The sequence below is a fragment of the Plasmodium malariae genome (genome assembly GCF_900090045.1).
Source record: "Plasmodium malariae genome assembly, chromosome: 4".
Classification (NCBI taxonomy): Eukaryota; Apicomplexa; class Aconoidasida; order Haemosporida; family Plasmodiidae; genus Plasmodium; species Plasmodium malariae.
In genome coordinates, this window is record NC_041778.1 from 123034 (window position 1) to 134999 (window position 11966).

The 11966-nt window shown below is 18.3% G+C and overlaps 1 protein-coding gene across 1 annotated transcript; it reads right to left on the reverse strand.

Moving 5' to 3' along the window:
- Nucleotides 1-1959: 1959 nt before the first annotated feature.
- Nucleotides 1960-2812, reverse strand: PmUG01_04011700 (Plasmodium exported protein, unknown function; the record flags this gene model as incomplete). Its single annotated transcript, XM_029003109.1, has 2 exons — nt 1960-2619; nt 2747-2812. 2 exons carry the CDS (start codon nt 2810-2812, stop codon nt 1960-1962), a joined length of 726 nt encoding a protein of 241 aa, XP_028859576.1.
- Between the last annotated feature and the right edge of the window lie 9154 nt (nt 2813-11966).

Consider the following 11966-nt stretch of genomic DNA (forward strand, 5'->3'; position numbering starts at 1 on the left):
CAAGGGAAATAAACAAATCGGTATGTGATAATTAAAAAACATATATAAAATTAGTTTACGATTATAAATTTTTCATCGATTACATTATAATAGCAGTGAGAAGTATTTATACTTCTATATTTCATTTTGATTTATTTTATTCAAAAACAAAAATACGACAAATATTCCAGTAAATAGAATATTGGCATGATGATATGAAGAAGATAAGAAAAATAAAAAGATAACGCCTCCTTTATTCAGTTTTCTAATAGAATTCCACTTTTTGAGTCACCAAGGATCTCATTATATATGCATTCCTATATATATTAGATTTTTAGAAATGAGGATTCCCATTTTTAATCGTGTAAAATTTTCAGGAAATTTTCAAATTTGTGAATTAGATATTTACAGAATATAGTCATTTTAATTATGGTAAATAACTATTTGTATTCTTGTTTTTTACTATATATCTGAATCTTGGATATCAATTTATATACGATATTATTCGTATTTTACTTAATATCATATTCAAAATAACAAAACAAAAAATGCGTATTATTGAAATGAATTTACATTGACGAAACGTTGGCATGTTCACATAATAAGGAAAAATGAAGAAGTATTTATAATAAGGCATGCAATTTTATTTCTCATAACAATTTTTTTATAGTATTCATAAATTTATTAGAGATAAAATTAGTCATCTTATTATTATTATTACCAATAAAGAATACAATATTTACTTATATTTTTTTAATTATTGTTTTTAATTTTTCCGTAATGATTCATTGAACTATATATATATATATATATTGTGAACTGCATAAATAGATACATAACAAAGAATATTATATAAATAATAAATTGTCATTTCCTTTCTAATTTATTCATGTTAAATTAACTAAAAATGATTTAAAAGAATTAATCTATAAAAAATTTTTATCTAGTTCATCTACAAATACAAAATACTGTTAAAATTTTATTCTTCATAAAACAATAATTAAAGTAATAATAAAAATGGTTCCATTTATATTTTAAATATGTAAGATTTAAAAAACAAATTTTTTACAGATTAAAAACATATTTTTAATATTCTTGGTCTTTTTCTATTAATTATTCATTATATATATATATATATATATATATATATATATTCATTTTGTTAAATCCTTTAAGTTTATTGTTTTTTTTTCTAAAAAGAATTAGTTGTATATTTAATAACATATATATAAGAAAATAAAATATAGAACAGGAGTAAAATTAAAATATTAACCCTAAGCCCTAAACTTGGAATCCTACAACAAAGGATAATATATTATTATATATTCATAATTTCACATTTATAAAATAAAATAAACATAAAAGTAATATTAAAAGGGTTCTCATATATAAATATGTTGCGTAATATATTTATCCTAAAGTTTATTCTGTAGAATAAATATTATATTTTCTTTTAATTTAAGAAAAAAAAAATGTATCAACATAAAAAAATATATCGAATTCATTTCATTTTGTACTAAAAAAAACACACATATTTTTAACTTTAAATGAATGATACTTATATTTTTTTTTTTTTTTACAAAGCAAATAATTAATTAGTATTAGTAAAAGATAAAAATATAATTCAAACTATTATTTTCAGTTACAAATATAAAATGGCAAAGGATATCAAGAAAAATTATATAAATTTTTCTTTTATATATTAATTTTAAGGCAAAAATTTTCTAAACAAATAATGTTATAAACAGAAATCTATATATTAGACATAATATTGTTTTAAGAGGAGTATATACGTTAAGTTGAAAATTTGAAAACGTTAAAACATTTATATTAACTAAAATATTGAAGAGCTACATTTTTGATGTTACGCATCAAAAATAATAGCCACATTCGCGTAAATTTATGAAATCATATGAACTATATAGGTGTCTTTTATTTATATGTACTACCTAGGAGACTATATGAATTAATTTTTATAACTTATTCAGGAAAAATATCATATTTGGATTTATTCATTTTACATTTAATATGTACCAGCTTATTATATTTTACTGATTTTTTAAGGTTGTAAAAAAAGGCTGGTAAAACTGTAAAAGTTAATATTAAAAAAAGAATTATACTTACTGACGCTGTAGGCCACCATTTTGCAGATATGGACTCAAAACATAACGCAAAAATAAAGTATCTTTCAAATATATAAATTAGTATTCCAGCTAATAGAAGGAAGGTAGGTAAAATAAAAATTAATTTGTGTTTATGATTTGATTTAGCCCATAAATTCATATAATCTGTATTTCTAATATCCCTAGCTATTTTTAAATAATATTTTCTGTTTAATGTTTTTTTATCGAAATATGCATCATCTTCAGAATAATCAGTAATGTTACTTTTTTTAATTTCTTCACAGACTCCTTCATTATTTAATGAATTTGAATTTAGCTGTTTATTTTTTGTTTTAGTTATATTTTCACTACAACTTTTGCATTTTTTTTTGTACCCTTCATCACATGGTGATACTATTTCTAACTCTACAAAATTTGAATTCTTATTCCGTTCATATTTTGCTAGTAATCGATAAGTTCCTGTATCTAAATATCTACCAAATATGTAGTATTCGTCCAAATATTTGATAAATTTATTCTAAAAAAAACAAAATAAATATTTGTTATTTAAAGATTAAATAATTTCATACTAAAGAGGAGTATTCATAAAAATAAAACAATAAATACATGAATAATTCAAATTTACTCAAATAATATTATAATACCACATTGCTCCTAAAATTATATGTCCATGTTAAAAAGATAAACACAGATATTTTAATAAATATCATTGTTTTATTTTTTTGTCCCATGATATATATCTTAAATATCCTAATATATTAAGTGTGAAAAAGTTAATAATAATGTAATGTATTATCAATTATGAAATGTTCTATATTTTAATTAATTTTTAATGCTGCTTATATCTTCGTAAATAAACATCAGGTATTATGTAAGTATAATTCATTTAACAATATACAATAAGTATAACAAAATTAAAAATAAATTATTAAATTTTTATCATAATGATATTTATAAAAAACTAATTGTGAAACAATTTAAATAGACTTAATCAAATATAATCTATGAATTTAAAATAATAGTTTAATAGTAGAAAAATTAATTAATAATTTATTAACCCTTTTGAAAAAAGCAAAACACAAAAATTTATATTGCATTATTCAGAAAAATTTAGTTTATTTAAAATACGGAAAGTATAAAATGTGGAGAGTATATACTACTATATATTAAAATGTAATTACATATTTCAGCTATTTCTTCTTATTAGTACAAATATAAAAAAACTATATTATATAAAAAGCAGTTCTTATAATTATATGTTTTTAACTATAAAAATATATTAAAAAACTAATATTTAAAAAAATAATACTTCTATGATAATAATTTTAAAACAATCCATTAGAGCTAAAAAATAATTTATTCATAAAAAAATAACATATATTTCAAAATTACTTTTTTATTTTATTACATAAAATATGAAAATTTATGTATTTTAAAAAGTATGATCGATATTATAGCTTTATTGCTGTACCATAAATTTACAATATTATAAATCTCATATATTTGGAATGCATATTATGATTAATAAATAATAAATTTACATATTTACAATTTTTTCACACTTTATATGTATAAATAAATTAATATTTATATTTACAAATGAAATAACAGACAATCATTTAAATTAAAATTGTTGAATATAACATATATTTGGTATTAATTAGTGCAAGAATATTTGGTTGATATATACTTCAAAATGAATACTATACACAATATTTTTTTTAATTAATATAATAAAATAACAATAAGTCATATAAATATTATCTATTCCTTAATTTTTCTAATGAACATTTTATAACGAATTTATAATTTTTTTTAATGTTTTGTAAGCCTTTATTGTATACAGCATATATTAAAAAAAAAAAAAAAAAATACATTAAAAATGTAATTTATATGAATAAGTGATTTTACGTAAATAATATATGTAGCAACAAGAACATATATCTTAAGGTTTTTTTTTATTTATTTCATTTAACAAATTAACTCACAATAAAATTATTATATGCATAATAAATTATTGAAAACTATTGAAATATTTCATATTAATTTTTTTCAAAAAAATCTAATAAATAAAAAAAAAAAAAAGTGATTGAACATAAAACAATTTTTTAATTAAAAAAATAATGGCACATAAACTAACATAATTATATGTTTATTCCTCTACTTTAAACCTGTAGTTATTGTCTCATTTAGAAATATTCTTGTATAGTATTTTCTGGAAATAATATTATCTACTTGTCACTTAATAAGATTCTTTTAATTATCTCTTTTTAAATCTTTAATGTTTTCATAATATAAAATAGAAATTTATGAATTTTATCTTTTGCTTCAAATTTATTTAATTTTTTTCATGTTATGCACCTATATCATAATGGTATATGTTCTTTTATATATTCGTATTAATCTTTTAAATTTTTTTTATTTATTTCAAAATTCACTATAATATTTAGTTCAATTTTTTACACGTAAACTTTTATATTAATTTTTTATTATTTTAGTTTGTTACATGGTTAAAATAATAATAATACATATTAATTATTTTCAAACACATATTTTACTTAATAAATAATTAAAATACATTAAATGTATTCTCTTAAAATTTTATTAATATTTTTTATTTATTAGCAATATAATAATGTCCTTATTACAAGTTTATGACATATTGTAAGGGCATCTATTACAAATAAATTTATTAATTCGTCCGTGCAAACCTATATTTTTTAATTAATGAATTAACTGTACAATCTTACCATTTTTATTATTTCTACTTCATAATGATATAACTTAGAGATATAGATTACTCAGTAGAGAGGATTTTCTTTTTGTGTAATTGGACAATTATATAAAGAAGGAATTCAAAACATTCATTTATATATTTATACATTTATACATATTTACATACATTATTATAACGTAATGGAAAAATACTAATATTTATAGGAGAATTTTATTTTATTCTTTTAAGTATGATTATCACAAAATTACATATTTCTTAAAAAATATCATTTATTAATACGCATTTTAAAAATTAAAATATTTTGTATTAAACAATACTTTCATTTATGTACGATCGTTCCCATATTTCATTTAATATATACATAATTTAATCTACATATTATAAGAACAATTCTTATATTTCACATATAACACAATTTTCTCCTTTATATGTGATATTGTTTTAAAGTCTTCATAACATTCAATATACTAACATTTGAACTCTGTAAATAATTTTAAAACAAATACATAAACATTCATTTTCATGTTCTTTTTTCTAATAATGTTTGAGTATCTTTTTATAAAATTTAATATTTATAAGGTATATGGTATATTAACATACATTCATTAATTAATTATTTAGTATATTCATTTATTTGTATTAACTCGAAAATATTTTTATAAATCTTATTCTCCATTTTACTATTTGACATAAAATGTGAAATAAATATATAATTTTTTCTTTATCAAACGTATATTAATTCCAATGTATCTATTTGTTATATAGTTTATTTTAAATTTCCTATTAATATGTGAATCCTAAATTTTGCCCTTCTATTATTATTATTTTTTTATTTATTTCATTTAAATATATTTTATGTTCTTCATTATTATTCTGTTTTAAATTATAATTTATTAAATATGTTTTGGGAACTTAAAATAACTTTAAATTTTATTATTACAATATATTTATTTGTACCTCATTTATTGCTTTTCTATTCAATAACATTTCCTTTGATATATTTAAAATATGGAATTAAAAAATTACAATTTTCTTTTTAAGTTCTTTTTTCTTTCATTTGACTTTTTTTTTTTTTTTTTTTTTTACTGAATAGAATTTTACATAAAATAAGATTTATATACTTTAATTATTGTAACTATTAGTGTGTGAGTGATTCATAAGGCATAGGTACTAAGTGTATAAGACACTATATAAGTTATATTTAATAACCTTTATTCTGAATTTATATTTCCATACGATAAATCATGTTTAAATAAGTAATTTGTATGTTCTTCATTAATATTACTATAGATATTTCTTTTTATTTAAACTTTCCTATAAGACTAGACTTCAAAGTTAGTAAACTAATTTATAAATGAAAAATGTCATATATATTTAATGCATTTAATTCATAAATGTAATATTTTAAGAAAAAAATTTATATAATATAATACATTAATACGTAAAATTAAATATAATTTTACTTTAAAAAAAAGGAAAAACATAACATGTATGCCAATAACCGCAAAAACAATTAAATAAGCCACAGAAAATGAAACGCATGTTAACATGTTACATGTTATTGATGATATAGCATAATTAATATTAATCAAAGCTAATATTATATTCTTTTTACTTATTTTAAAAAGATATTTTTACAAAATAATCATTAGATTTATGTTTGATTATCTTTATAAATTTATTATAAAGTTCGCTGAAGTGAAAATTTTAATTATGGGTATATCATAAAAGGACAGTACTTTTCATTACATTTAAAAAATTAGTTATATATATCTGCATAAGTATAAAAAGTATTTATGTAAGCCTCCCATATATATATTTCTTATATAATTTATAAGTAATATATTGGAAGCATATTTCCATTTCATTATAGATAGTTTTAGCTTTATCTTCAATAATAGGGATATTTTTAAATAGTCAAGTAAATCTGTCTCTTTTTTCCATATGTTCATGATAAGCAATAATAACAATACCATCGTACTGAAATTACTTACATTAATACTATTCACTACATTAAATTGTTGTTGATTTCCCCTGTATCACTATTATTTTTCGTATGAGTATTTTACATTTTCTTTATCTTATCATAGAACCGTCAATGGAAATAATAATCATCTATGTTATCTTATTAATTATTTTCACTATATAATTTAAATATAATTATACCATTTTATATGTATTTTTAACCTCATTTTCACATAACGCATTGCGTTAACTTTTAATATCACTTATATTTTACACAGAATATATTATTTATATTTTTTATATGTCGATGTTCCTTCTAACACATAATCATGAAAATTAAACATAAATAATAAATTATATAAATACAAGCTTTTATTAATGAACGTATTTTTTATTTAACTTCAGAACAAATATAACACATAAACAAATAACTATTTGTAATTTTTAAAATAACTACGTGTTGTATCCATTCATTACCCTCTATAAATGTCAATATATTACAATGAATAATAATTAAACCAATGCTAACATTTGTTACATTATAATATCTACATGTCAAATATAACGTCATATAATCTGCAGATATATTATGTATCTTTTTATATTAATTGCAAGACCAAACTAAATGTTAATTAGTGAGGATATCTCTTTAATTTTCCTATAATAATATATTATAGTAGATCATTCCTTTGCACATAAATATTATTAATATTGAGAGTAATTAAATGAACATTAGAAGTTCATTATCCTTGTAAGGTAAAACATAATACAAAAAAAAACAAATTACTAAAGAAATAATTTATAAATATTCTATATGACACTACTAACAATACATAATAGTATACTTCTATTTATTTTATATAATTATAAAGCGTATTTTGTGTTGAAATATTTAAATAAAAATCCTATTTATCCATTTAAAAAAGTGTTGTTAAATGTATATATAATTACATAAAAAAATAATCATTAATTTTTTTTTAGAAATAATAAATCCCCCTTGAAGTTCAAATAATCAGATTAATAATTATTCAGTTTTTTCGTTAAATTAGTATAAACTTACATGTTCTTTTCACTATGTCAGACTTAATACTTATTAATAATTTAAATTTCATATTATGGAAAAACTACACTATAAAGAATTAAAAATAATAAAATATAAATAAATACTACTCCATTGCACAAATTTTAAAATAAAAAAATATCTTATAATATTTAAAAATAAATTAAATTAATATATAACCTAATAACGCGGAAATAAGATACTAGAACAAGTAATAAATTCTCATAAGATAAATATAACAAAATATGTTAATTGCTAAACTCACTAAGTAAATAATTTAACAAAAAGGAATAACAATTAAAAGGATAAATATATGTAAAAAGAAATATAATATAATGTTTATTATAGCCAATTAAATCTTCCTCTATTCCCTATCAATAAAAGCATGCAATTTGTTGTTTGAATAATATCAGTCTCAAAAAAAAAAATATTTAAAGGAACATGCGTTATGTTATCCTTAAAAAAAAATTTATATATTATTAACAATTATATTTTTTATTACATAATTAAATATAAATTATTACTTTTTTTTTAAATAAAATTAATAGGTCAATAATAGATATATTATAGTATAATTCACTCTATCAATTAAGTTAAAAAATAAACAAAAAAAAAAAAATCTTATTTTGGTGATAAAAATAGTATATGAATGACACTTGAAAATAAAGATATAAATCAAAAATATTAAAAAATTAATGTAAGTGTTTATCATGATAAAAAATATAGTGAAGAAATATATAAAAACTAAATGTTTCTTTATATAAAGATATATATATTTAACATGTTTATTCCCTCGCAATTTATATTATCGTGAGAATTGTTCTCAAAAAATGAAAAAATTAGTAAACATAGTTCCGTTTTCTCAAATGTAATAAAATAATGATAAAAAATTCATATATTGATTGTAACATTAAACATTTACTAAATATTTTGTAATTATACCATTGCACATCCAGAGCGTATATAATTTGGTATATGTATAACATTAATATATGTTCAATTAAAACGGAAAAATAAAGAATTTATATTATTGAAGTTTTTATTATTTATTTGTAAAATAATATAAAAGTTAGACTGTTAATTATAACCATTTATTTAAAAATTGGTGTTCAAATACAAATATACATATATATACATATTCACAAATACATTTATTAAAATTCACGCATTAAAAAAAAGAAAATGGGATTTCTTGGAACAATTAAAAATAATTTATTATATATTAAAAAAAAAATCTTACTTATGAGGCTTATTAAAAGGTGGGAAATGCGCTTTTAAAATTAACTTATATTTATATTTTAATCATTTTTTGTTCATTACAATTAAAGATATGTTAAAATCTTACATTAAAATAATATGATAAAAAGACTTAATACTAATGTCTATGTCTCTTATGAAAAGTAAATAAAATATAATAAATAAAAATAAAAGGACAACTAAATTATTTTAATAGTATATATTTTTATTATATAAAACGTAAAATATAAAATTGTACATTTCACATATATATATACAACTTTAAAATAAAAAGCATGCGCTTTTCTAAAAAATATAAAGTCCACTGTAAATAAAGTAATCTTCAGCATGCTCTTAATAACATCATATATCTTTCTTACCATTAGGACATTTACCATTTTTTGAAATAAATGAACAGAAATGTATGCATTAGAATTATATTAATTCTTTTATTAAGCTTATTTTATGCAACGATTTTTTCATATATTATAGTTACCATTTATATAATTCAATATTAATACAAAAATATTTAAACATCCTTATTTAATTTAATCATTTCCTTTTTTTACTATTTATTTATTTTCAATTAATGTCCAATTTTTCCCATTAAATCAAAGATATCATTTGTATATTTACATGTATATGTGTTGCATATATTTGTTTTAGATAGAACATATTCTCATATACATATCAAAATAAAAATATAAAATACTTATGTAATGTTTTCAAAAACAAAAAGTGTCTTTATTTTCACACAAAAAATATTTAATTTTTTTTTTTTTTAATTTACTTATTATAAATTTATTTTAACCACAATATATTATTCAACTCATTATTATTAAAATATGAAAGATTAGTGTAATAATGTATATATATGTCAATTATTTCTTATTAATGTTTTTTAATATAACCTGCATCATAAAACATTTATTTAGACTTTTTGAATGATAAACTACGTAATAAAGAATAAAAATTCAAAGATTATACATTTGCAATAAGAATAAAAACAGTAGATATCATATATACAATGATACTTTTTTATTATGCGTATTCTTGTTTTAATATACTAGTATATACATCCAGTTTATTTAATTACTATTTAGATCTAGGTGATAATATAGTACATTGTCAAGTAGTATTATAATTAACCACTATTCACATATTAATGTACATTTTATTTATTATGTTTTTTATAAATATTTCTTGATTTTTTCGTATAATGCGATGTTTTTTTATTATATCTCTATATCATTTTTTCTTTTAATAAGAAATGTTCTTATTATTTAGCATTACACTAAGATTATTAATTAATTTGGATGTTAGGTGTTGATAATTTATTATTTTCTAATTAACTATTTTAAAATTTTTTGTTATAAATCTTATTAATTATTTTAAGAAGATTTTGCTTATATTTATACAATAATTTAATTTTACCAAGGAAAATCATTTTACAGTACGCAATCCTTTGAATAGATATTTTTTAATATGTCTTATACATAACTCATCTATTAAAAATTACATATAATAATAAAATATAATTTTTTTTATAATAATAGTAATTACATTTTTGTATTTGTTCTAATACATTTATAAATATTTTTTCACCCTTTCTTGTTTGTTAAATTACAAATGAAATTATATTACATTAAGGTTATGCTCAATGTGAACAAGTTGTAAGTTTTATTCATTTCGTAACATTCTTATATATTTTAGCAGATGTATACGATATATTATTACAATTTGTCATATTCATACGAAAACTTTATATTTAAGAAGAAAACATTAATACACATATAATCAGATAATTTAAAAAATTTTAGTCAACCTCAAGTGTACTACTCAATATTTTACCATGGGCTATAAAATAAGATGAAATATATATTTTTTTAATATATCATTAATAGAAAAAATGTGAAGGTTTATTATTTTTATTAACACATACTTCATTTCTATGTTTTATACATTGTTCTTTTTACGTTAACTTAATTCTTTATATTAAATATCTGGTAAATGTAAATATAAATTTATACTCATGTATCACTAAAATTACTCTTTAATGATCTTAAAAATATACATAATTTTAATAGCAATAAATCATATTTAATTACATATTATTCAGTATATATATATAAAGGACATATATCAAAATAGGCTATTGTAATTATCTTGTGTGGTGATATATATTCTTATGATATATTAACTTTCGCTATACATTTGTACCTATAAACTTTCTATAACCCAATTTAACAAAATAAGGTATATAATATAAAATGAATATAAAAACATTATACTACATTAACAGAGTGCACCTACTTCAAAAACTTTACATTCTGATGCTCGTTATATTAATTGTAAATAAGTATAACTTATAAATAATCTACTACAAATGAAATAAAAAGGAATATAATATTCACCCATATATGTAAGTGGTAAATATGTATACGCCATATTTAATTTCTCCATTATTTCTATGATATGCAGTTTCTTTTATCATTTCATAAAAAAAGATATTAAATATAAATATTTATTAAAATGTTTTGAAAATTATTAAGCCGTAAAATAAATTCTTAAGGTAAATAACAAAAACTGGTTCACTTAAAATCTTTATTATATGTTCAAAATTTTTATCAATGTAAACATAGATGTAATATTTTAACTGATTGAAGATAAACATAAAAATGAAGCTCCATGTTTATTTTTGTCTAAAAATAGAACCTACTACTGTTACATAATATAATAAAAAAAAAAAAATTATCAAGTTAATTAAGAACAATATCATAATTATATTTAAATTTCTTATCACATTTAATATTTAATTTCCTATTATAATTTTTCTCAGTAAATTCTCCTTAAAATGTTAGGCAAT